This window comes from Micromesistius poutassou (genome assembly GCF_964030765.1).
Source record: "Micromesistius poutassou genome assembly, chromosome: 18".
Lineage (NCBI taxonomy): Eukaryota > Metazoa > Chordata > Actinopteri > Gadiformes > Gadidae > Micromesistius > Micromesistius poutassou.
The window spans coordinates 14,564,020-14,586,348 of NC_140288.1; the positions used below are offsets into that span (position 1 = coordinate 14,564,020).

Consider the following 22,329-nt stretch of genomic DNA (forward strand, 5'->3'; position numbering starts at 1 on the left):
ATAAACATCCAAATATCGAAAGGATTTGGGACACTTAACCGTGGCAAGAATCCATTTATGGACAATTTCTCAAAGTGGTTGACAAAGAAAACAAACGTCACTGACTTGACTGCAGAAAGTACACGTGTTTAAGTTAATACTAGTACAAGGGTGCAAACACAATACTGGGCAGAAAAACACAGTTAACATAAATAGATTTGTGCCGGTGGCAGTTAGCAGAGGAAAACATTGAATCTGAAAACCGTGTGTGTCAAGAGTCACAAAGCTTATGTTATATATTGTTAGTGTAAGATTCAATATGATCTATATTTGTGATTTAAAAGTGGAATTTCTGTACACCTAACTCCAAAACCTGTTGTTTTTCTTCAGTTCACAGGCAACATGAACATGGGCGGCATCTCTGTACTATTCTAGATTTGATCGATACAAGAACTCATGAGGGAAGAAAAATAGGGTGTAGGATTTGTAAAGTGAAATCTTTAAAGTGGAGAGTGCAATACTAGCTGAGCAGAGGCTTCTACTTTGAGTTTGAGAATTGTCTGGGACATGCAGCAGAAGTATTTGTGCTAAGATCCTATTGTCACTACAGTGACACAAGGAGTAGTATTAGTATTAGCTAGTTTATATATCTATATATGTATGAACGACAAATGAAAAAAAAAATATATATAATAAAATTGAATAAATAAAACGAAAGAGAAAACAAAGCAACTTTTAAAAGGCCTATGCTGGTATATTACAACTAATGCATAGTTGTGTCGAATGAAATGAAAGGGAATGGTTAATAGAGTTAACACTGCACGGTGTGAAGCTGTTTTAAGTTACTTGTTTGTACACAGGTCAATAATCCACGAAATACAGGTTATTGTTATACGTTAACGACAAAAGTACAAAACCGAACATGGCAGTTAATTTAGTTACCTGCTGTTTTCACCGCTATTTAACTGGAATGTTTTAAAACCCTACTTTTTGTGCTTAACTTTCCTCTTAGCTTTTTCGTTTTTTCTGCGCAAAACGATTCCCAATCGAGCAAAATAAAAATAGAAAACACATTAGAAACGCGTAACACGACGACATATTCAGATTTCGGACATTGATTATTGCACCAGAAGCAGCATATTTGGAAAAGTGTTCTGCGTTGCATTCGGTACAGAAGAACCAGTGGAGTGCATCTTATCTCTGGTACTCTGGACACTAGGTAATATACATTAAATACAGTATAAAAATAAATATGGAAAATCTGTTTGGTTGTGCAGGGTCTAGCGTCGCACGAGTTAGACTTGTAGAAGACGAAGGGGAGCGGGGAGGGACGCCGTTAAAAACCACAATCCTACCGGGTTACACGGACTTCAGGAGGCCAGCTTAACACCCCGGGTTACAGGAGCAGGAGGGAGACGGGGGGCGGCTGCAGGGAATCTTTTCTCGAAACGGTCCTTCAAAGGCTCTAGAAGGTTCTGGAATGTCCCTGGAAGGTGTTCCGGGGGGGGCTCTAGAAGGTCTGGTCGTCGTTGCAGGAGGCGGTGGCGTGGCCGAAGGCCTCGCAGATGTCGCAGTAGGGCCGCTCCACGGCGGGGTTGCCGTGGTAGGCGGTGTGCGGGACGGCGTCGGGGCTCTGGGCCTGCGTGGGGCAGTCCTCCGTGTCGTGGAGGTCGAAGCAGTCGCAGATGTCGCAGAAGAGCCTCGGAGGGGGCTTGGTCTCCTGCTTGGACAGACCCCCGTCCAGCCTGGAGGACGGAGAGACGGGCGGGGGGGGAGAGCAGGGTGGAGGGACGGGGATACGGAGAGAGAGGTCGTCAACACAAGTATGATCACACTAATATATTAATAGCACATTTGGAGTATGGGGAAACGCGATTTCGGTCCACTATGAAACTGGTTGCACGGTCAGTCTGACAATAAAGTTCACTTTGAGTTTGAGAAGGTGGGAAGGACTGATTGTAGCACGGGACCACGTGGGCGAATGGAGCTCATCAATCCACCGCCGGCCACACTGTTCACCGTTACACATTTGAGTCCTGGTTTGTGGATAAACGGAGAGAATAAAATCTTAGAGTCTTCATCTTTAATTAGATTCATAATGCTTCCTGTTTAATAGCCTGGACAGATGGCTTACTTAAATACTCTCCCTTTAAGTGCCTGCACCACATTTCTGGTTATTTTCAGAAATCTGATCAGAAAAGAGATTTGTGTCTAGACTGGTGTAATGACTGTGTTACTACCAGACCCGCGCTAACTAATGCATTGTTTACACAGCGACTGTACTTTATGGCTCTGATCCGTCAAGAAGTTATTTTTTTGGCAAGCATGTTGCTCAGTAGAATCCACAGCCCTCTCTAAACGCATTCTCACTTGGCACCCTTCCAGGCAGAAGTTTGGCAGTCCAGACACAATCTGTTAAAAAAAAAAAAATACAAAGACACGTCTGCCTGAGAGGAAATGAGCTGAGGGGGGAAAAATGCAGTTCCCACTGGATTGTCAAGCAGCATAGCGTACTGAGAGGTCCTAGGTTTGAGAGGTCGGTGGTCTGACCTCCAATGCACACAGACGCCCTGTTGAGTGGCGTCGGATCAAAGTGTCTGATGCTAAATGACGGCGGTGAAACGCGGCGTGGTGAAGGGACGTCGAGGCGTGGACGACTCACCCGTCGGGCGCGTCGTTGCCGTTGAACTCGGCCAGCGCCATCTTCTTCAGCTTCACCTTCAGCTCCTCGTTCTTCCGCTGCAGGTCCACGATCACACTGTTCAGGAAGTTGATCTGGACACCAGGGGAGCAGAGGTCACGTCAGGTCAAGTCCATTCTGTTTGGACAGCCCCCCCCCCCCGCCCCCCCCCCTAACCCTTAGCCCAGGGCAGGAGGACATACTATTGATTATAGATTTGGATTAAACTTACTGTCTGTAAAAGGACAGTAAAAGCTGAAGTGATCTCTGAGTTTAACCCATCCCTAGCAGCCCTAGGAGCAGTGGGCAGCCACAGCGCGGCGCCCAGGCACCAACTCCAGGTCTCCAAGGGCCCCGGAAGGAGTATCACCCCAACGCCGTGGAGCCATTAAGCTTGAGGTAGCTGCGGTCAGGAGGTTCTGAAGTTAAAGGAGAAACTGTAATGGAGACTTCTTCATACCTGTCCCTCAGCAAACTCCTTCTCCTCCCTCATCTGGTCCATGGCTGAATCTCCTGGAGAAGCACACATAGCAAAGTGTCATTAAAATAACAGGTTTTGTCCTGAAAAATATGAACTTTCTAAGGACAAATCACATCAATTATATAATTTTCATTGTATCATTATTGAAGCTTGTGTACATTCAGTCAATCACCATCCCCAATGTTTGCAAAAAAGTCAGCATCACTGAGCAAGATGTATGTGGGGGGGATTTAACCCGGCACTTTCCTGTATCTCTCACATTATCCCGCTTTACCGTACCTTATTAATCACGAGTTTTGGGACATCACTACCACGTTTCTGATTGCCCACTACTATCTAGTCCGCGGTGATCAATCCGGTAGCCGTTGCTATGTCACAGCTTCAGCCTCTCACCTGTGAGTTCAACGTCCTTGACACTGTCTCCCTCCGAGTTCTGCCTTCCCATGAGCCTTTGCTCCAGCCCGTGCACGCGGCCCATGAGCTGTGCCTTGTCTCTCTCCAGCGTCTCCACCGCCGACCGCAGGGTCTTCGCCGCGGCCTTCTCCGCTCGCAGCGCCGCGATCTACGCAGGGAAACGAGTGTGGCGTCAACACAGCCATCGCACGGGCCGCCACAGGGTCACGCTCGCGGCTCGTCGTGTCTCGTTATTCAAGCGCGTGTCACCTCGTCGTCGCTTCTCGTTCTGCTCACACGTGCTCAGCCTTTCCGTGTTGAATCTGCGTTGTGCCGTCACCTTCCAAGTGAGCGTTTGTCACTCGCTCAGAGCACCTGCTTCCGAGTTGTCTAATCCCTGCTTTTGGGTTAACAGCTTGCTTCCAGAACACTATTTTATTTTTGTCACCTTGTTTCGCTTCTTTCCACAGTTAAAAATGACTGAAAATACATTTTCAATATTTAGTAAGCCAAAAATATTTAACAAATATAATTAACTCTGCTTTCGTTTGGCGGTGCTACGGACCCGTCTGGTTGTGACGACGACGTCACCTTCGACCAATCAATCAAAAACAGTAAATTATTAATTTAAATCAGACTTTGAAAGAACAGTAACAACACAACACGCAGGTGTTGCGTGTGTGCCTCCTCCCTGATGCTGAAGGGTCAAATTACAGACCGCCTATGGGCCTATCTTCCCGCCCTTTCCTGTAACTAGGCAACAAGGTCAGGTGACAAAACAAAGCCATCGGAGTGATCCACGAACGTCGGTTGACAGCATTTCCTGTCTGTGTACCTCGCTCCTCAGGCTCTCCAGCTCCTGGTCCTTATCGGAGGTCATGAGGTCGCTTCCCCGCGGCGTCTCCACGCCTTCTCTGCACAGAGCAAAACAACGGGAAACATTGGCCCCTCTCTCCTTTTGATTAAACCCTGTAGAGCTGTAAAAACACCACCACTCATTAAGTGGAGTTATGAAGTCTCTGTTAAGTATCTTACTGCGGTAAATGATGTATTCGGACCCATAGAACAGATCTTAGTCCTTCATTTCTTCCACTAGCGACTTTAGTCAAAGTTTTAATAGTGCTACAAATGCTGGCAAAACATTTAAGCGCTGAATAACAAAAAACATCCCCTGGAACATTAACTAACGGTATAAAAATATAATTTCCATATTAGCAGCTCTCTCTCTCTCTCTCTCCCTCTCTCCCTCTCTCTCTCTCTCTCTCCCTCTCTCTCTCTCCTTGTTATGGTGTCTTATCCAGCCCACTCCATCTCCGTTTTATTTATGGAAACATGGAAACATTAACCGTTCATTCATGAGGTCCTGTCCCTCAGAGGTGGTGCCAGCGTAGAGTCATGTCTGATGTCCAGAGTATAACACATTTAGAAAGGCCAAGCTGCCTGGAGGTCTGGATCATTCGCCTCATATCTTACACAACCATGACTCTTAGTGAGTAATGGTTACTAACTTAGTTAAAAACTTACTCTTAGACTCTTAGTGTCAGTGGGACTCACCTGTCCTTCATGTCTGACGGCTGACTGTTGGAGTTCTGGCGGCGCAGAGGAGGGACACATAAATACGGAGGCATTTGTAAGCAGGATTAACACGTCTGAGCTTTACTGGGCGTTCAGAAACAGCAGGGCGCCGGCTCTCTCCTTCGCCTACAGGCGGTCTTCACACGAGAACTACAGGAGTACCACCAACTCAACACAATAGAGGTCATCTCACGAGGGCACGAAAGCCCTTCCTTTCAGTTAACCGGTTCCATGAATGATGTTTAAAATGAATTTGAATTCAACATAATATAGAACATGTTATATACAGTATAGTATATATATCAACATAAAGATTTAATGGGACCAGGAGACTGTGGTTAGTTAAAAGGTACTGGGTTCAATTCCTGTCGACAATGTCCACAGTCTACATTTAGGCATCCGATGTATCTTTAATGTAGCTCAATTTACTGTAAGTCTGTGTGGTTCAAAGCGTCCTATATATAAATATATAAATATATAAATAGCATATATAATATGAATGGCCATTACCTCGTGTGGCTGAGTGTTCTGTGAGGCCAGCTTAAGTTCCTCACTGAGGGAAGAAATGGAGCATATGAATGATATTAATTGTGTAGAGAAAGTGCAGCGTATTACACTCTCCCTCACACACGCCTCTCCGTCCAGCACCGCCCTCACCAAGCAGGTAACAACTGTTTAACCAGGATGTGGCTGCCACACACACACACACACACACACACACACACACACATGCAAGGCACACACACACACGCACGCATGTGCACACATACACACACACACACACACAAACAAACACAAACACATAAAAAAACACACTCAGGCACACACACACACTCAGGCACACACACACACACACACACACACACACACACACAGTCTCACTTGTGCACACACACACACACACACACACACACACCAAAGAAACGGCTGAGATTATAAAAATCAACAATAATAACCAATTTGTCGTTTGTCTGGGGTTGTATTCCCTTAGTGTCTATGAGCACCATTTAGTTCAAAATTAAGGCATTAGTTACCAAGCCTTTATTGTGTGTTTTATTGATGAGTCAAAGGCTAAGTAAGAAACCACACAGGGGCTTCCAGGACCTTCACTGAGGAGATGAAGGTTTAATAACCAGGGGCAGCAGCTAGTGCCTCTTCTATATAATCAAGCCATTTCTATCTTGTGCTTTCCTCTGGGCTGCGCTGTGTCCAATAAACCATGACAATGGTATCAAAGCTGCTGCCAGTCTCTGATTGATCCTCCCCGAGCCCTCACCCCTGGAGCCCAGCGCATCACACCCTGTTTCAACATGGCTGTTTACTGTCGCTTTCTTCATCGTTGAACCCTTTCGGTGTTATTATACCTCTCAAATATATCGCTGTGATTCAGATTTGTTCATTTAAAATCAGTTATACATTGCATATGCACTTATGCATATGCAACGTAACAGACACGCGCATGCACACGCGCAAACAAGACACATGGGTAAACATGCGCACACGTACAAACATACGCACGGGCACGCACACACACATACACACACAGTGCGGCCGTGCTGACAGGAAGTGTCTGTGCCAGGCGTCTCTGGGAGGCGCGGCTGAGAGGTTACATAATGCCCCCGACAGAGGGAAGGATGGAAGTGGACGTATTATGGGATGGAGTTGGAAGCACATTGTCCCCCACCAACAAGACACACAACAGTGCACTGTTCTCATCATCACCACGGAAGGATGAAGCGGTTAGGTTGCCGTTAGCAACCTCAAATCAATGACAGCTTGTTGACATTGTTCTATGAATGAACTGGTTGTTGATTGGTGGACAGCAGAGGAAGAAGAGCCATGTGACGTGACACTGTGGCTGACTGTTAGGGGTTATGAGTGGGTTCTACTGGAGGCTACGTGTGCCACAAGGTGCCCGCCTAATTCAGCAGCTCAAGAGTTATGACATCAAAGCCCTGGGCTCCGATGACTCAGAGGGAGGTGTGTCAGAACGTTGCTAAGGGGCGCACACACACACACACCTTTGCTCGTTCCAAAACACACACATACACACACACACACACACACACACACACACACACACACACACACACACACACACACACACACACACACACACACACACACACACACACACACACACACACACAAGACTAACATGCGCAAAGAAACACACAACACAAATTTAGAAACAGCTGGTTAAATTGAGCGCTGTTTTAGCAGTAGCGGTACCTTCACTCTGTGAACCGTCTAGTTCTCCCACATGCTTTGCCTTTAGATAGTCATGGTGCTTTGAGCATCAGGGGGGTTAACACAGTGAAGGGGAGGATCAGAACTTACATTTCTCTACAGAGCTGCTCCCTGGAGAGGCTCGGCTCCTCCTGGTACCGGGAGTTCTGCTGGGTCAGAGCTTCCAGCTGCACGACGACGGACCGAAATAGAAGAGAGAGGAGAGGGGGTCGTTAAAAAAGCATAAAAAAACATCCGACCAAGTTTAATAAAGCTAACAGAGAGAGTAGCAGCGTTGTTTAACGTAGTTCAACAGTTCGGAAGGAAACCGATTTATAAACATCTCAGACGGAGCTGTTACAGAAAGTATTCTCCAGTAAACGCATCTGGACAAGGTGAGCATGATTAGCCAACATTCATATGAATATATTTATGATAGAAACATTTTAAAATTCAACAATCTGTGACAGGAAGACAGATGAGAAGTCACGCTCAAAATAAACGAAAGACATACACTAACACACTAAGCTTATTTCTGTATTGTTCAAACGGCTTTTATGCATGTAAAGCAACCAGCTCCAAAGTAGGACTGGTCAATAATTCATTAAATCAGTTGGCACTTCCCTGTATTCCTCATGGAATGAAATCAATGCTGAATCATTTGTACTTTCCCTACACAGTAATATATTTACAGATAAAGCTTTAAACATCCACAAAGCACATAATTATATACATGCACAATGTAAACAATGAGATTATTCTCCAAAATGTGGCAATGAGTCTGTGCAACCCTGCATGTTTGAAATGTGTAAAAACACGCTTCAAACATGAATATAACTCTCAGTAACCGTAATAATAACTCCCCCCCACATACACACACAAACACACAAACTCAACAAAGATTCCTGCAAAGAAAAAAAATGCATGCATAACACAACATACATCACATACAAAAACAATGCAAAACAAACACTCGTCGGTCAGTCATCCTGTGAACAAACACAATGTCATCCAATCACCACCCTGAAGGTCAGACCCCCCCCCCCCCCACTCCCCACGAGGCCCCCTGGTGAGCAGAGGGGCCAGAGGAGCCATGACCCTACCTGGTAGCGAGGGCAGTAGCCGTTGCGGGTGAAGCCCTGGTGGAAGGCAGTCGTGTCCATGCCTACAAGACACTGGCAGCCCCCTGTCTGCCTAACAATGCCCCCCCCTCTCTCTCTCTCTCTCTCTCTCTCTCTCTCTCTCTCTCTCTCTCTCTCTCTCTCTCTCTCTCCCTCCCGCCACTGTGTAAACTAAACCATGCCGTCTCTTGTTGTCAGCTCACCACTCTCCCCTCGATCTAACTTGTGTGTCTATACTACACACACACACACACACACACACACATATAGGTACACACGTTCACACTCGCAATGAATGGCTAACAGCGGGCATCAATAAACCATCAGCTCTCAGCCCCGCCGGCGAAAAACCCAGCATCACAGAGAAGAGCATGACGAGAGAGAGAGAGAGAGAGAGAGAGAGAGAGAGAGAGAGAGAGAGAGAGAGAGAGAGAGAGAGAGAGAGAGAGAGAGAGAGCCTGCTTCCCTCACTTGACCAGATGCGTTAAAGAGGCAATGCATTTTCATTATGTAACCCTCCATAAGCCCCGCCCACTGCTCCCCCTCCCAGCACTGTCTTCTGCTGAGGTTTTTCTTCTCTGTGATGCACACAAGCATGTGTGTGAACGTACACATGCACAGATTCCCACACACACACACACACACATTGCATGAATCATACTTCTCCTATATGATTGTGTGTGTGTGTGTGTGTGTGTGTGTGTGTGTGTAAGCACGTGTTGGAGGAATTGCTTTACACACACATTCTATATTTATTTGGGTCAGTGAATGGCGACAAGATGCAGCTTGAGATAAATAAAGCAAATGTTCATGCTCATCAGAGCGTCAACGCTCTCTCTCACACACACACACACACACACACACACACACACACACACACACACACACACACACACACACACACACACACACACACACACACACACACACACACACACACACACACACAGCATCTCAGTTCACGTGCACCATTACATCATCACTGACGTCCACCATTGTGACGACGAGAGTTAAAAAAGTACCAAAGCAAAGGTTTTATGTGTGTGTGTGTGTGTGTGTGTGTCTGTGTGTGTGGTCATGGATGTGACATCATGCTTCTTAAAAGCCGTCTCAACCAATGTCAAACTATTGTCCTCTTTCTACACAACAAATGCATTGGTTGGACCGTTTAAAACATAACGTAAGAGAGAGAAAGCAGTGTTTGGTTAAAGTTTTAATAATTTATTCGATACCCTGCCTGATTGCACATGTGCCTGTGTGTGTGTGTGTGTGTGTGTGTGTGTGTGTGTGTGTCTGTGTGCATTGTGTGTGCATGTGAACATACACATGTGTGCATGAGAACATGCACATCTGTGCAAAACATGCAGAGGTTCATGTGTGTATTTGTGTGTGTGTGTGTGTGTGTGTGTGTGTGTGTGTGTGTGTGTGTGTGTGTGTGTGTGTGTGTGTGTGTGTGTGTGTGTGAGCTCTTTTTTAATCTCATGTCCACTTGGACAGTTTTCATGAGAGTGACCATCTGGAGCTCATTGCCAGCTGGGGCTGCAGACCAGGCTACCAATCACTCGAATATGTCAAGGACCGAGCAACCAATCACATTCGTCCTCACGATACAGCAATGACAAGCAACCAATCACACAGGAACTTCTAATACAAACCATTAACTCAAGGAGAAAAGGGAAATAAAATGACTGGGAGAGGGGCTCTCTCTCCTAGTGGGGGCACAGCCACGTCCTGGGAGTGTGGGGCCCTAGCCCTCACCCTAAAATATAAAAACCAACTCTCACCATTAAACCTAACCCTAACCACACCTTAACACCCCCCCCAAAAAAAACAATTATATGTATATATTTAATAAAACAATTATTTTGTATAATTTTGAAGTCCGAAATCTCACTCCACCCCATCTGCATGTCAGTGGACCCCAGTGTTGAGAGACCATGCCCTAGTCTGTACCTGGTCCATGCATGACTCTGTATAGACCAGGGTTCTCAAAGCCCTAGTCTGTACCTGGTCCATGCATGTCTCTGTATAGACCAGGGTTCTCAAAGCCCTAGTCTGTACCTGTCCATACATGTCTCTGTATAGACCAGGACGTCTCAAAGCCCTAGCCTCTCATGTCTCTGTATAGACCAGGGCATCACAAAGCCCTCCCTCTCATGTCTCTATAGACCAGGACGTCTCAAAGCCCTCCCTCTCATGTCTCTATAGACCAGGACGTCTCAAAGCCCTCCCTCTCATGTCTCTATAGACCAGGACGTCTCAAAGCCCTCCCTCTCATGTCTCTATAGACCAGGACGTCTCAAAGCCCTCCCTCTCATGTCTCTATAGACCAGGACGTCTCAAAGCCCTCCCTCTCATGTCTCTATAGACCAGGGTTCACAAAGCCCTAGCCTCTCATGTCTCTGTATAGACCAGGACGTCTCAAAGCCCTAGCCTGAACCTGTTCCTTGAATGACTCTGTATAGACCAGGACTTTACAGAGCATGAACAATATGGCAGTGCTATCTAAAAGTACCATTGGAGCTGAGGTAAAGTGACGAACATGAACCACAGTGTTCACAGCTTCAGGGGCTACCATGCTGCACGTGTTTATGGTCATTCGCTCCATTGAACGGACACACATCTTTTTGCATAACATCCATTTATATAAGCATCCAAAACCATGTGTGTAGATGATGATACATAATATTTGGTTGAAGCCTGACAGCATAGTAATGGAAATAAATAATATATACATTCAAAACATTCCCAGAAAAATCTATTTTCATAAGAATGAATGGCAAACTCACTGTTGAATGGAGAGTTTATGATATGGTTAGGGGGGATCTGTTTCTCCATACCTGGGACTCCAGTTCCTTCTTGTCCTGCTCCAGTTTCTCCAGAGTTTGGGACATCTTTTCTGACTCCTCCATAACCTTAGAGAACATGGATTATTAATAAATAATGACTCGGCATGTTCTCCTTATTCTCTTGTGTTTCGTTCTTCTTTGGTTCAAGAATAAACTAGAACTAGATCAAGTGTAAAGATACAACCAAGAAATTACAACAGAAATGCAAAGTCAGGCCTACAAACATCACTTCTTAATGATATAAATAATTTACAACAACAACAACTCCTATCTATTTAGCAGAATTTAAATCACCACAAAAATAAATCTGTAGTGATTTAACATATTTACCATGGGAAAATATTATTCAGGCATGTTGTTGTGTGTTACTTGGTTGCCCAAGCTTGGTTTTGAGTTTGACAAAAGCCAAAGTACCAAAGAAAAAGACAAAACCATTGTAACCAATAAACAGTAACATACTAGTTTAAACGTGCAAACCACGTTACCTGCATCATCTGTTGCTGGAGGTCCTGTTCCCGCCGCTGGCTCTTCTCTTTATCTGATTGGCTGTCAGCGCTGGCCTGTTCTATTGTGTTATCCAGTTCTGTCACACACACAAATAATAATACAATGATGACCCGATGTTTACACTGGAATAATTTAATAATATCACACACACTGTCACATCAGCATCCCCTCTTCCACGCTCATGGATATACAATTTCAACCTGGAATGGATTTGACTGTTACTTGATTTCCCCCTGGAGTCTGTTTACCACTCCCCCATTACTTTATTGAGATACTCAGTTGTAAAAAAAAAAGACAGAAAATTACCAAATTGGGAGCAGGAATGAGGTAGTTGATGGTATAGCCCTGACTCTGACACAGGACTGATACAAAAACAACAACGAATCCTAGACTAACAAGGTACAGCTAAAGCTCTAACGTACACAGGCAAACGGAGAACCAAAAACGTCATACTGCCTACCTTGCACCCTCTTCCCGGCTCTCTTGCTCTCATCCTCGACCGACTCCAGCTGGTGTTTCTGAAAGGACAAAACAAGGCGAGACGCTCCGGTGTGGTGCCAGACTATCGCTGGGCTAACGAGGAACAGGACTCAGCGTTTATTGTTAAATCCCAGCCAAGGTGACTGTGTGCACCAAGTATGTGAGAGGAGCGGGCATGAAAAACTCATCGCACGCAGTGGGGGTACTTTTATAACAAGGCCCTGCGAGCGCCAAAAACATTAAGCATGTGCATAACCACAGAGACTCTCACGGGACATAACGAGAGAGTTTCACTTCCACTGCTCCTTGTGCCCTTTCAATTATGACTATACTTGTGTGTCATTAGTAATTATTGTGGTTTTGTCGTTGGATTTAGAACAGGGGTCTTAAATCTTGGGGTCGCGACCCCAAGTGGGGCCACAGAGGTACTGCAGTGGGGTCGCAAAATTATTCTTAGATTTTCTTTTATTATTTTATTTTTTTTAAATACACATTAACATGAATCCAACATATACTTTTTCAAATATGCATTCAATAACAGTTATGTTAATGTGTATTCATGTTATTATTCATGTTAATGTGTATTTTCAGTAACTAACATATTATATTTATGCAACATTGATGAAAGGCTACCCATGAATCATTGCGGTAAGATCAGTATCTGACACCTTCATAGCAGCGATTGAGTCAGGACCTCTTATAACTCACAAAATAATTGTGAGTTAGGTATTTTGTGAGCCACAATGGATGGAGCTTTGTTACTAAGCCTTATTATTGTATGCACAATAACAAGGTATGTTTATACATGACACTATAGGTTGTCCTACATGTTATTGTAGGCCCAGTTTAATATTTAACACAGTTTTATTTAACACAGATCTAGAATATGCACTGATTAACCAGTTTCCCAAAAATATGATATATCAGTCTATTGATTTTGTCAGTTTGTAAGTGTTTATGATACATTGGTGTGCGTGAGTCTGTGTGTGTGTGTGTGTGTGTGTGTGTGTGTGTGTGTGTGTGTGTGTGTGTGTGTAATATGTGTGTGTGTGTGTGTGTGTGTGTGTGTGTGTGTGTGTGTGTGTGTGTGTGTGTGTGTGTGTGTGTGTGTGTGTGTGTGTGTGTCTCTCTCTCACCAGGTTATTTAGTTGATCTTCTAAGGAGACTTTATCTTGCTCTAGAGACTGAAGCTCCTTGCATCTGCTCTCCAGATCCACGCTCAGCTCACTAATCTGTTGAAAGAAATGGCATTTTAAAAATGCATTGAGTGCAGTACAGTAGTGGAAATGCAGTGTATATTATGTGTACAATAGTCTCTCTCTCTCTCTCTCTCTCTCTCTCTCTCTCTCTCTCTCTCTCTCTCTCTCTCTCTCTCTCTCTCTCTCTCTCTCTCTCTCTCTCTCTCTCTCTCTCTCTCTCTCTCTCTCTCTCTCTCTCTCTCTCTCTCTCTCTCTCTCTCTCTCACACACTGTGTATGTGATGTCTCTCTACCTTCTTCTCCTGGGTCTGGGCGTGGGTCTTGAGGCTGCTGATCTGCTGTTGTGTGAGGGACGCAGTGGCGCCCTCTGTCTGTTTGGAGGCCCGCAGCCTCAGCTGGAGGTCGGCCACCTCCCGCTCCAGCTCCATGATCCTGGACCGCTCTGAAACCGTGGCAACCTGGAAGAGGGGACGAGGGGGGGCACAGAATGAGTGGGGAGTTGGGCTAGTAGAGTAGGCTTGGCCTGGACACGCTAAGGATTCTATGGGTAGGTAATTTCACCTATGGCTAAACGTGGATTATAATCTGAGATTCTGAAGTGGTTCTTTCAGATGTACTGTAAAGATGGGAGCCAGTAGGACTTGATAGGCCATGCGTTATATACACTGGGAAGTTTGGTGGCTTCATAAATTACTTTACAGTTGAATCATGTTCCTGAATTTAAGCATCCCTTTTACCATCAGGGGAGGGTCATTAGTCATTACATCTCATCTCAAAATCAATCCAGTGGTGATATTAGAGGTGGGTGTGTCCACCCAGATGAATGATAGACAGATAAACTCTGTCCATTTAAATGTATGGTAATGTCTTATCCCCCTCACACCTGGTGGTACAATAGGGGCCCTTCAACTGTGGTGAGTGAGTTGTCAGCGTCTGCGATGCTGGGATCCCTAGGTGTCTGGTATTACCCTATTGTCCTCTAAGTCTCTCTGTAGCCTCTCAGCCTTGGTCTTTTCAAAGAGCAGACTCTGCTCCAGCTCCTTTATGTGGGCATGCTCCAGTTTGCTCTGCGTCTGTTAGTCCAGAGAGAGCCAGAAGAAGAGAGGAGAAGATAGATGCAAAAACAATGTGGCCAAACTCACATGCCAGTTGAAAGCCACAGTTTCAACCTCAAATGCCCAAAAAGAAAAAAGAAAAAACACAGATATATAAGACAAGTATAACACAGAGGTGTTATAATTGTGTTAAGTAAATAAGTGTTAGAATTGTATTAATTAGGAAACTTAATACAGAGGAGAATTATGATAAGTCATCAAACCCAAAACAGATTTTGCTTAATTCCTGCTCAGCAGGATTATCAAGTAAACATCTGTTTATTGGTTTCTCATGCCACAGTTTATTCCGAGATCAGGGAATAGAAAAACAGCAGTATCACAACTCATTCATTTTCCCATTAGTGAAGACAAACACAGCACTGGAGTGTATCAGTAAGCTGACAGTATGGCATGCAACTCCCAGCAAGAGTCAGGACAGTAATGAAAGGTGCAGTTGCAAAATACCTTCCATTGAAGGTCATTTTGTGTGTTGGAATAAACACATGGCTCACTAAGTGATCAATGCAAAGAAAGGGTTTGGGAATAACTGTAAAACCACTGAGGCCGATGCATTGATCATCTCGGGCCTTGGTTTGGGTTCATTGGAGATGTACGTAATCAGGAGCCAGCCGGAAATATTTGATTTATGAAAACCGCTATGTATCTCTGAAGATCCTGAAGAGCAGAAGTTCTACCCACTAATCTAAAGCTGGCCTCAAACTAAACCACCTATATAATTATTTATTTGCAGGTTGTATGTCAAAAGGAATACTTGGATCTGACTTTATCAGTCTCTTTATCATGCCCTTGAGACCGACTGGTCCTTGTGGAATTGTTCATATACATTTCATCTTACAATCGACATTCACATGAGTTTCTTATAAAGATATGTAATAGTGCTATAAAATATAAAGATAAATACGTAATAAGTAAATAAATAAATAATATACTTTTAGGGAATCCGAGAGAGCAAGACAGAGAGAGAGAGAGAGAGAGAGAGAGAGAGAGAGAGAGCGAGAGAGAGACACGCACGTGTACACACACACACACACACACACACACACACACACACACACACACACACACACACACACACACACACACACACACACACACACACACACACACACACACACACACACACACACACACACACACACAGGGTGATGAACGATGATCCTCTTTACCTCTAGGTCCCCTCTTGTGATGCAGGCCTCTTCTACAGAGAACTGCAGATCCTCTACTTTCCTGTTCGGTAAAGAAAGCACATCCATTTATCAACTCTATACAATAGACTGAATGGAGCCAACTTCGAGATAAAGCCTGGACAGCTATTATTAGACCAAGTGGCAGCTTGTGAGTACAACATACACCCATACGAACACATATAACAAAATGAAAACATATACAACAGTATATGTTGGAAACATACATACAATATAACCATATAATAAGACATATATATATACAATATATACGATATATACAACCTTGTAAATTGTGAAAATAAATAAGACTTAAGAGCCATATACGGTGAAAGCATACATCCTATATGAATCCATATCAAATGTAATCATACATAGCATATATAAACATACATAAGCTGTAAACATATATTCCATACATAAGCTGTATAATGATATTGCATAAATAAAGTGTATACATGTGAGTGCTACATTGTGAGCCCCGGTGGTGGGGCCTGCTGGACAGTGGACCCCACCTCTTCTCCTCCTCCAGCTGGTTCAGCAGCTCCACCTTCTCCTTGTCTGCGGCCTCCACCAAGATCCGCAGCTGGTCCAGCCTGGCCTCCGTATCCATGGCATACTGCCGCGCGCGCACGCGCACACACGCACACACACACACACACACACACACACACACACACACACACACACACACACACACACACACACAAATATAATAACTAAAATACTAAAAATAAGTGACAATACACAAGTGATACTCAAAACCTTTTGATTATTATTGGTCAATTATATTATGAGATACATCATGATAACATAATGAGGTTATAATATAACATTATCATGAGGGTTATGAGGTCACGTTCCAAATGTTGTTTTTGAACCAATCCACTGCACTCCTGTTGCTTGCTCACCTGAAACTTCAGCTGTAAGTGACAGCTAAATAGAACAAATGTACATTCGAGCCATCCCCGATCGCCTCACACGTGAAGACCCACTGAATAAAACAGGTGGGCCCCACGCGGCCCGGGCCCCCATTGTTCCCCACCGCACAACCCCCCTAGCACTGGCGCTAAACGCTCTCGCTGCAGACACGCCGCCTCCCACCTGGTCCTGGCCCTTCCTCAGCGAGGTCAGCTCCTGCTGCACCTCCCCCGCGTGGCTGGTCGCCTTGGCGACCTCGAAGCGCTCCTCGTCGCGCTCGGCCAGCAGCTGCTCGATGTGCTGCTGCTTCTCCTTCAGCGCCTCCTGCAGGGCCGTGGTGCCCGAGATCTTACGGGCGTAGCGGGCCGACGTCTCCGTCAACTGGTGGGGGAGCCATCGAAGGAGTCGGCCGTAAAAATAAAGTATGTGTTAGAGTTGAAAGGGACACGTTACCGGGTACACAATACGTTGTACTTGTAATAAAAAAGTTGCAAGTTAGAGGTTACAGGTTAAAAGTTCGGTTTTACGGCTCGGCTATATGAGCCACGGCTCCACGTCTCCTTACACAGAGAAATGCGATGACAAGCCACATGTTTTAAATAGTGACTTCCATGCTCCACGGGTCTGATCCGGCAGGGTTTCTGAGCTGACTGAAGCATCAGGGGATGGTTGCACAGTTACTCTTTAACCTCAATTATTAGAATGGTGGTTTGAAGTTTAAGGTCCTCTCCCCAAAGTGAAACCCTTACCCGCTGCAGACAGGTACGGTGCCAGGGTAGCACCTGAAAACTATGCATGCACTTCTGATCTCTGGCATAAGAGCCGTTGTTAGGAGAGTAGGAAAGCTTTGTGTTGAGTTTGGAATCAATATTGTATTGTAATAGTACCAATATAATAATGGTATATATTATGGTATGCTAGGTGTTTATCTGTGTGGTTTTCACCTTGTTACTGCCCCTTTAAGAGATGCTTCGTATAATGGTTTGCGACACTGTGAGGTTAGGTTCAGGTTAGACTGTAGCTCTGGTATGGATGTGCTTTTGGTCGGTTCTCACCAGGCCGGTCCGGCTGGGCTTCCCGCCGACGGAGGAGGTGGTGACGGAGCTGAGGGAGCTGATGGAGGATGCGCTGGGACTGTGTCTGAGCATGGACCTCCTCCGCCCACTCTTGGCCTTGGTGGGCGTGGTGGAGGGGAACCCGATGCGGGTCACCTTGTGGACAGGAGCGAACAGGCCGTACCTCGGCATGCACTGGAAGTATCTGGGAACACGAAACAGAAACACAACGAAGAGGGTTTTCCCTCACTCAGGTTAAGGCCACAGTGTGAAGTGAAGGACGCAGATCTTTCTCTAAACAATCCCATTCGTCATCGACCATTCACTTGATTTTATCAGGGTTAGTCTTACTTGATTGATCCGGTGGTGTGTGTGGGTCAAACATGATACATTTTTTCAACAGCAATAAAAAGTGTGCATGTTGAAAAAAAAGAAAAAGAAAAAAGTGTTGTGAATGATCCTGAAATTGAATGATATAAGTCAATATACTGTATATGACTTTCTTCGATATTGATACAAGTCAATATCAAAGACAAATGAGTGTGGATATTACAGACGGAGGTTGACACCATATTCTTTGATTCCATCTTTCACTCTTGGTGGCACACTTCATTCAGTGCTGATGACAGCTCACCACAGTGGTGAGAGATGTTTCTTTGTTTACTTTGTTATGGTGTCGTGGGACACTCTCTTGAGTGCATGGCGGGCACAACACTGTGTCCTCTGTTCTCCCTTTGGATTTGCATTTCCCAAAGACAACAGTTGTTATGGGTGTGCGCAGATGAGACTGCAAAGTCGGCACACGCCAGTCATTACGTTTACACTCTTTAATCGTTTCCTATTCGTTTCAGATTGAAAACTTGTGTATTTGGACCCCCGCTTCAAACTATCAGGAGTTAAACTTTTTTTGTTTTACTTTAGGGAGTTTTTAACTATAGAGAGAAATAGCACACAAATGTAATACAGAAATTCTAAAAGACAGGCGATTAGTTGTTGACACCTACCACTGACAAGTCATCAATTCAGCCCTTTAGGCCACGCCCCCTCCCCTCTCCCTTGCAGAAATCGCCGAACAATCTGCACCTCGCCATTAATCAACTGAAGCTCTAGTGAAAGTCACTCATGGGCCGGAGAGAGAAGGGAGGGATAATAGACCCTATTCACAGCGGTGCCATTGCGTTGCAGGGCACGGGTAGTAGACTAAACTAGTGAAGACAACTCCCATTGACCGTGCTGGGGCTTTGACACACACAAATGAACCAGCTGCCTCCCTACTCCATGTTAATGTTGGGGGCAGCCCTGTGTTGGCCCGGCTAAGACAGCTCTTTGAAAATGCTCCATAGTCAATGCAAGTTATCTTCACCACTTTAGTCTACTGGTACAGAAAGGTACCTATAATTAGTATAACGAGCGACCCCTGTGTTGGTCCTACTAATGCCTCTTTTCCACCGACAGTACCAGCTCGACTCGACTCGACCCGCATTTTTTTGCGTTTCCATTGGCAAAAAAAGTACCTGGTACCTAGTACTGGGTACTGTTTTTAGTACTACCTCCGTCGAGGTTCCAAGCGAGCGGAGTAGGTACTTTTGTGTGACGTAAACAGGCTGCTGGCAACTGATTGGCCAGCGGCTGTAAATGGGAATAATCACTCAAAGTGAAGTTGTGTCCGGCGTGGTTGGAGTCCACGAACCCGCTCCCGAGGGGGACACTGATCAGCGTTTCGCCGTGTGTGTCGCTCCTTTCCCGGGGCTAGAGTTAGGCTGCGCGTCGTTATGTGTGTCTGCTGTGGTTGTGTGTGTCCGGCGTGGCTGGAGTCCACGGACCGGCTCCGGAGGATCAGCGTTTTGCTGTTTCGTTTTAGTGTCGTTCCTTTCCTAGGGCTCAAGTTTCGCCTCCATCAACGTTACCATATGACAACAATAGACGCGCAGTCATTGCGCTTTTTATTGTATTTTATTTCCCATCATAACCTTTCCCGGGAATCAGGAAATAGTCTTGATCAGATTCATATTTCCCGGGAATCGCGTCTTCCGTGGTTAAAACCTAATGACGACCCGCCCATGATGGAGAGGTTCTTTTCTACGACCCGCCCACATTGAAGAGGTACTTCTTTAGATGGAAACGCGACGTGCCTGGAACCAAACCGAGTCGAGTCGAGGCGAGTCGAGTCGAGCTGATACTGTCGGTGGAAAAGCGACATTAGAACCCTCTGTGGAAAAGGGTCTATCATTTTGTTGGTGGCCTACCTGGCTCCAGCCACTGCCCCGTCGTTCTTCCCCAGCGGTTCGTCCAGCTCCACACCGCACCAGTCCCCCTTGGCAAAGTCCGTCTCACCCAGGAACCGCACCACGCCTGCCTTGGTGCCCCCCACCTGCGTCATCCACACCAGAGAGAGACACAAAGCGCTGAGCGACTATGTGAGCAAAGTGCTTATGAAAGTAATAACGTTGTTGTTACTTTGATTTAAAATGTGGTTACACCAATTATATGATGGTCAACATGGTAATCTATGTGATATTTTCACTGTGACTAAAATCAAAACCGTAATTAAGAGAAAACAGGAGTGAAATGCTATGTTTCATAATTTTAAGTGCCGTTAAGTATATTATACATCATGACCAAGGGACACCAGGCTAGGCGTGTGTGTGGATGCGTGGAGCTCTGTGTGGGCAGCAGTTGACGTCTCGTCCCAGAGAGGATTAAGCTTCTCGGACACTTATAGTATTACGCCACCGTGTGTGGTGCATCTCATATACAACATCATTATAACCTCATTATAATGATGTTGTCTATGAGATGCACCATGGAACACCCAACAACGGTACTAGCTTAAAAAAAAAGTGTCACTAAGTTGCCATTGGTCGTAACCACGGAGATGACATGTGCTGAGCTGAAACACGGGGTTCCGTCACACGTTAAAGGTTTAACATTCTGATGGTTAGTTGTGCTCTCACCAGTACTCGTTCGCCCAGCCTCAGCTCCCTCTTGCTCTTCTTGACTGAGTCCGTCTCTGAGAGGTTGGTCATGGACTCGCTGGCCGGGAGAGGTTTCTCTAAACTCCCCATCGTCCTGAGGCCCGAGCCCTGGGCTGGAATGACAACGGGATCTTAGACTGATAATGTCACAAAAATTAATAAGTACACATTTAACTAATAAATAATAAAAATGTTATACTATGTTATACTCACTGTCATACTCTTACTACTATACTATTGACGATGCATTTAGGTTTAGCACTTATGTTTTTTTCATGTCATTACAATCAAATAGGACTATTGTATACAATAAATAGATGTAATGTGTAATTAAATTTCGCATAAAATAACAAATAACGAACAAATACAAAAAAAAGCGTTAGATGTGTTAAATAAATTACCAGCAGGGGCAGCAGTCGCGACAGCAGCCGCCGCGGTGCTGGTGGGCGTGGCCTCTGCCTCCGCCTTGGACTCTCCCTGGGTGGGGCTGGCACCTCGGGCCGGGCTGGCATCAACCTTTCCTCCGTTCACCGCGGCCGCCGCCGCCTCCTCTTTCTCCTTCGGCGGCAGCGGGGCGTGGGACAGCTTGGACGGCCGCGTGAAGATCCCCCGGCCGTCCTCGCACGTGAAGTAGCGGACCCCGGCCACCGAGCCGTCGTTCTTCCCGATGCTCTCCTCCAGCACCACCCCGGCCCACTGGCCCGGGGCGAACTGGGTGCCGCCGATGAACCGCACGTGGCCCGGCTTGTTGCCGTTCACCCAGACCTTTTCCCCCACCCTGAAGTCCGGCCCGGGGCCTCCATCGTGGCCCGGGGAGGTGGCCCCGCCGTGGGCCGGGGGTCTGTCGGGAGCAGGGGAGGGAGGGAAGGCCTTCGCAGCGCCTGCAGGAATGACGGAACGTGTTTTGTGTTTGATCGAGATCATCTGGAGCCACGCTGCCGGGACGGGTGGGAGACAGCTTCTCTACAGATGCAGTACAAGGACCTCTTTGTTAATCATATTTAAGGAATGACCCTTGACTAATGTTACATTCCAAGACTTTTTCATTTACATTTACATTCACAGTTTGTTTCATTCCTTATAAAGAATGATCCAAACACAGAAAAGCACGTATCAAGTGGGTACATGGCATGTCAATAGAAGCATTTCAATCAACGTATAAACAAAATCAACAATCAATTCAGTAAAAAAGGTGTAGAACTATTTTCTTTGTAAACCAACTGTAATCAACCCTATCAATACAGTTAGTGACATTTTATTTAGCAAGGTGAATAAAAACTATAAATTTGAAGAGGAGATACAGCATTCTGGTTCCTACCGGAAGAGGGGGACGTCCTCAGTGGCACTCCGGCCGGGCGTCCTATCTTGGTGGGGGGTTTCAGTCCACTGGGCTTGCCTGTACTCATGGCTGTCTCTGACTCTGCCTCCAGGCCTGTGAGTAGTAGAGGGAGGAGCAGGGTCTTCTTGGTCTACTGGGCTGCCCAAGGCCCACTAGGCCCACTCACTACCATCACAAAAAAGACAAAAAGATATATGGTTAAATTTGGAATTTATGCAGACGCTTTTATGCAAATGAGCCATAGGGCC

General features: G+C 45.6%; 1 protein-coding gene across 2 annotated transcripts; it reads right to left on the reverse strand.

Annotated features, from left to right (window-relative positions):
- Positions 1 to 50: 50 nt before the first annotated feature.
- clip1b (CAP-GLY domain containing linker protein 1b) lies at positions 51 to 22,240 on the reverse strand. 2 transcript variants are annotated; one of them, XM_084483447.1, is made up of 22 exons: positions 22,061 to 22,240; positions 21,144 to 21,623; positions 20,722 to 20,855; positions 20,014 to 20,138; positions 17,768 to 17,972; positions 16,896 to 17,093; positions 16,307 to 16,410; positions 15,774 to 15,834; positions 14,461 to 14,565; positions 13,786 to 13,950; positions 13,431 to 13,526; positions 12,275 to 12,332; positions 11,793 to 11,890; positions 11,299 to 11,373; positions 7,449 to 7,525; positions 5,619 to 5,661; positions 5,088 to 5,122; positions 4,369 to 4,447; positions 3,534 to 3,702; positions 3,120 to 3,172; positions 2,642 to 2,754; positions 51 to 1,724 (listed from the first exon to the last, which is right to left on the reverse strand). In XM_084483447.1, exons 1-22 carry the CDS (start codon positions 22,146 to 22,148, stop codon positions 1,490 to 1,492), a joined length of 2,796 nt encoding a protein of 931 aa, XP_084339573.1. In that variant the 5' UTR covers positions 22,149 to 22,240; the 3' UTR covers positions 51 to 1,489. The 2 variants fall into 2 exon arrangements, with proteins under 2 accessions (XP_084339573.1, XP_084339574.1); XM_084483448.1 differs by lacking the exon at positions 14,461 to 14,565.
- Between the last annotated feature and the right edge of the window lie 89 nt (positions 22,241 to 22,329).

What these genes read in the sequence shown, in the direction of transcription:
- clip1b (XM_084483447.1), bottom strand. Translation starts at nt 22,148, where the DNA reads ATGAGTACAGGCAAGCCCAGTGGACTGAAACCCCCCACCAAGATAGGA. An exon ending in AGCCCAGCCGGACCGGCCTG is followed by an intron (nt 17,094 to 17,767) that starts GTGAGAACCGAC and finishes CTCCCCCACCAG; the next exon opens with TTGACGGAGACGTCGGCCCG. An exon ending in AAGATCAACTAAATAACCTG is followed by an intron (nt 12,333 to 13,430) that starts GTGAGAGAGAGA and finishes TTGTCCTTTCAG; the next exon opens with AAACACCAGCTGGAGTCGGT.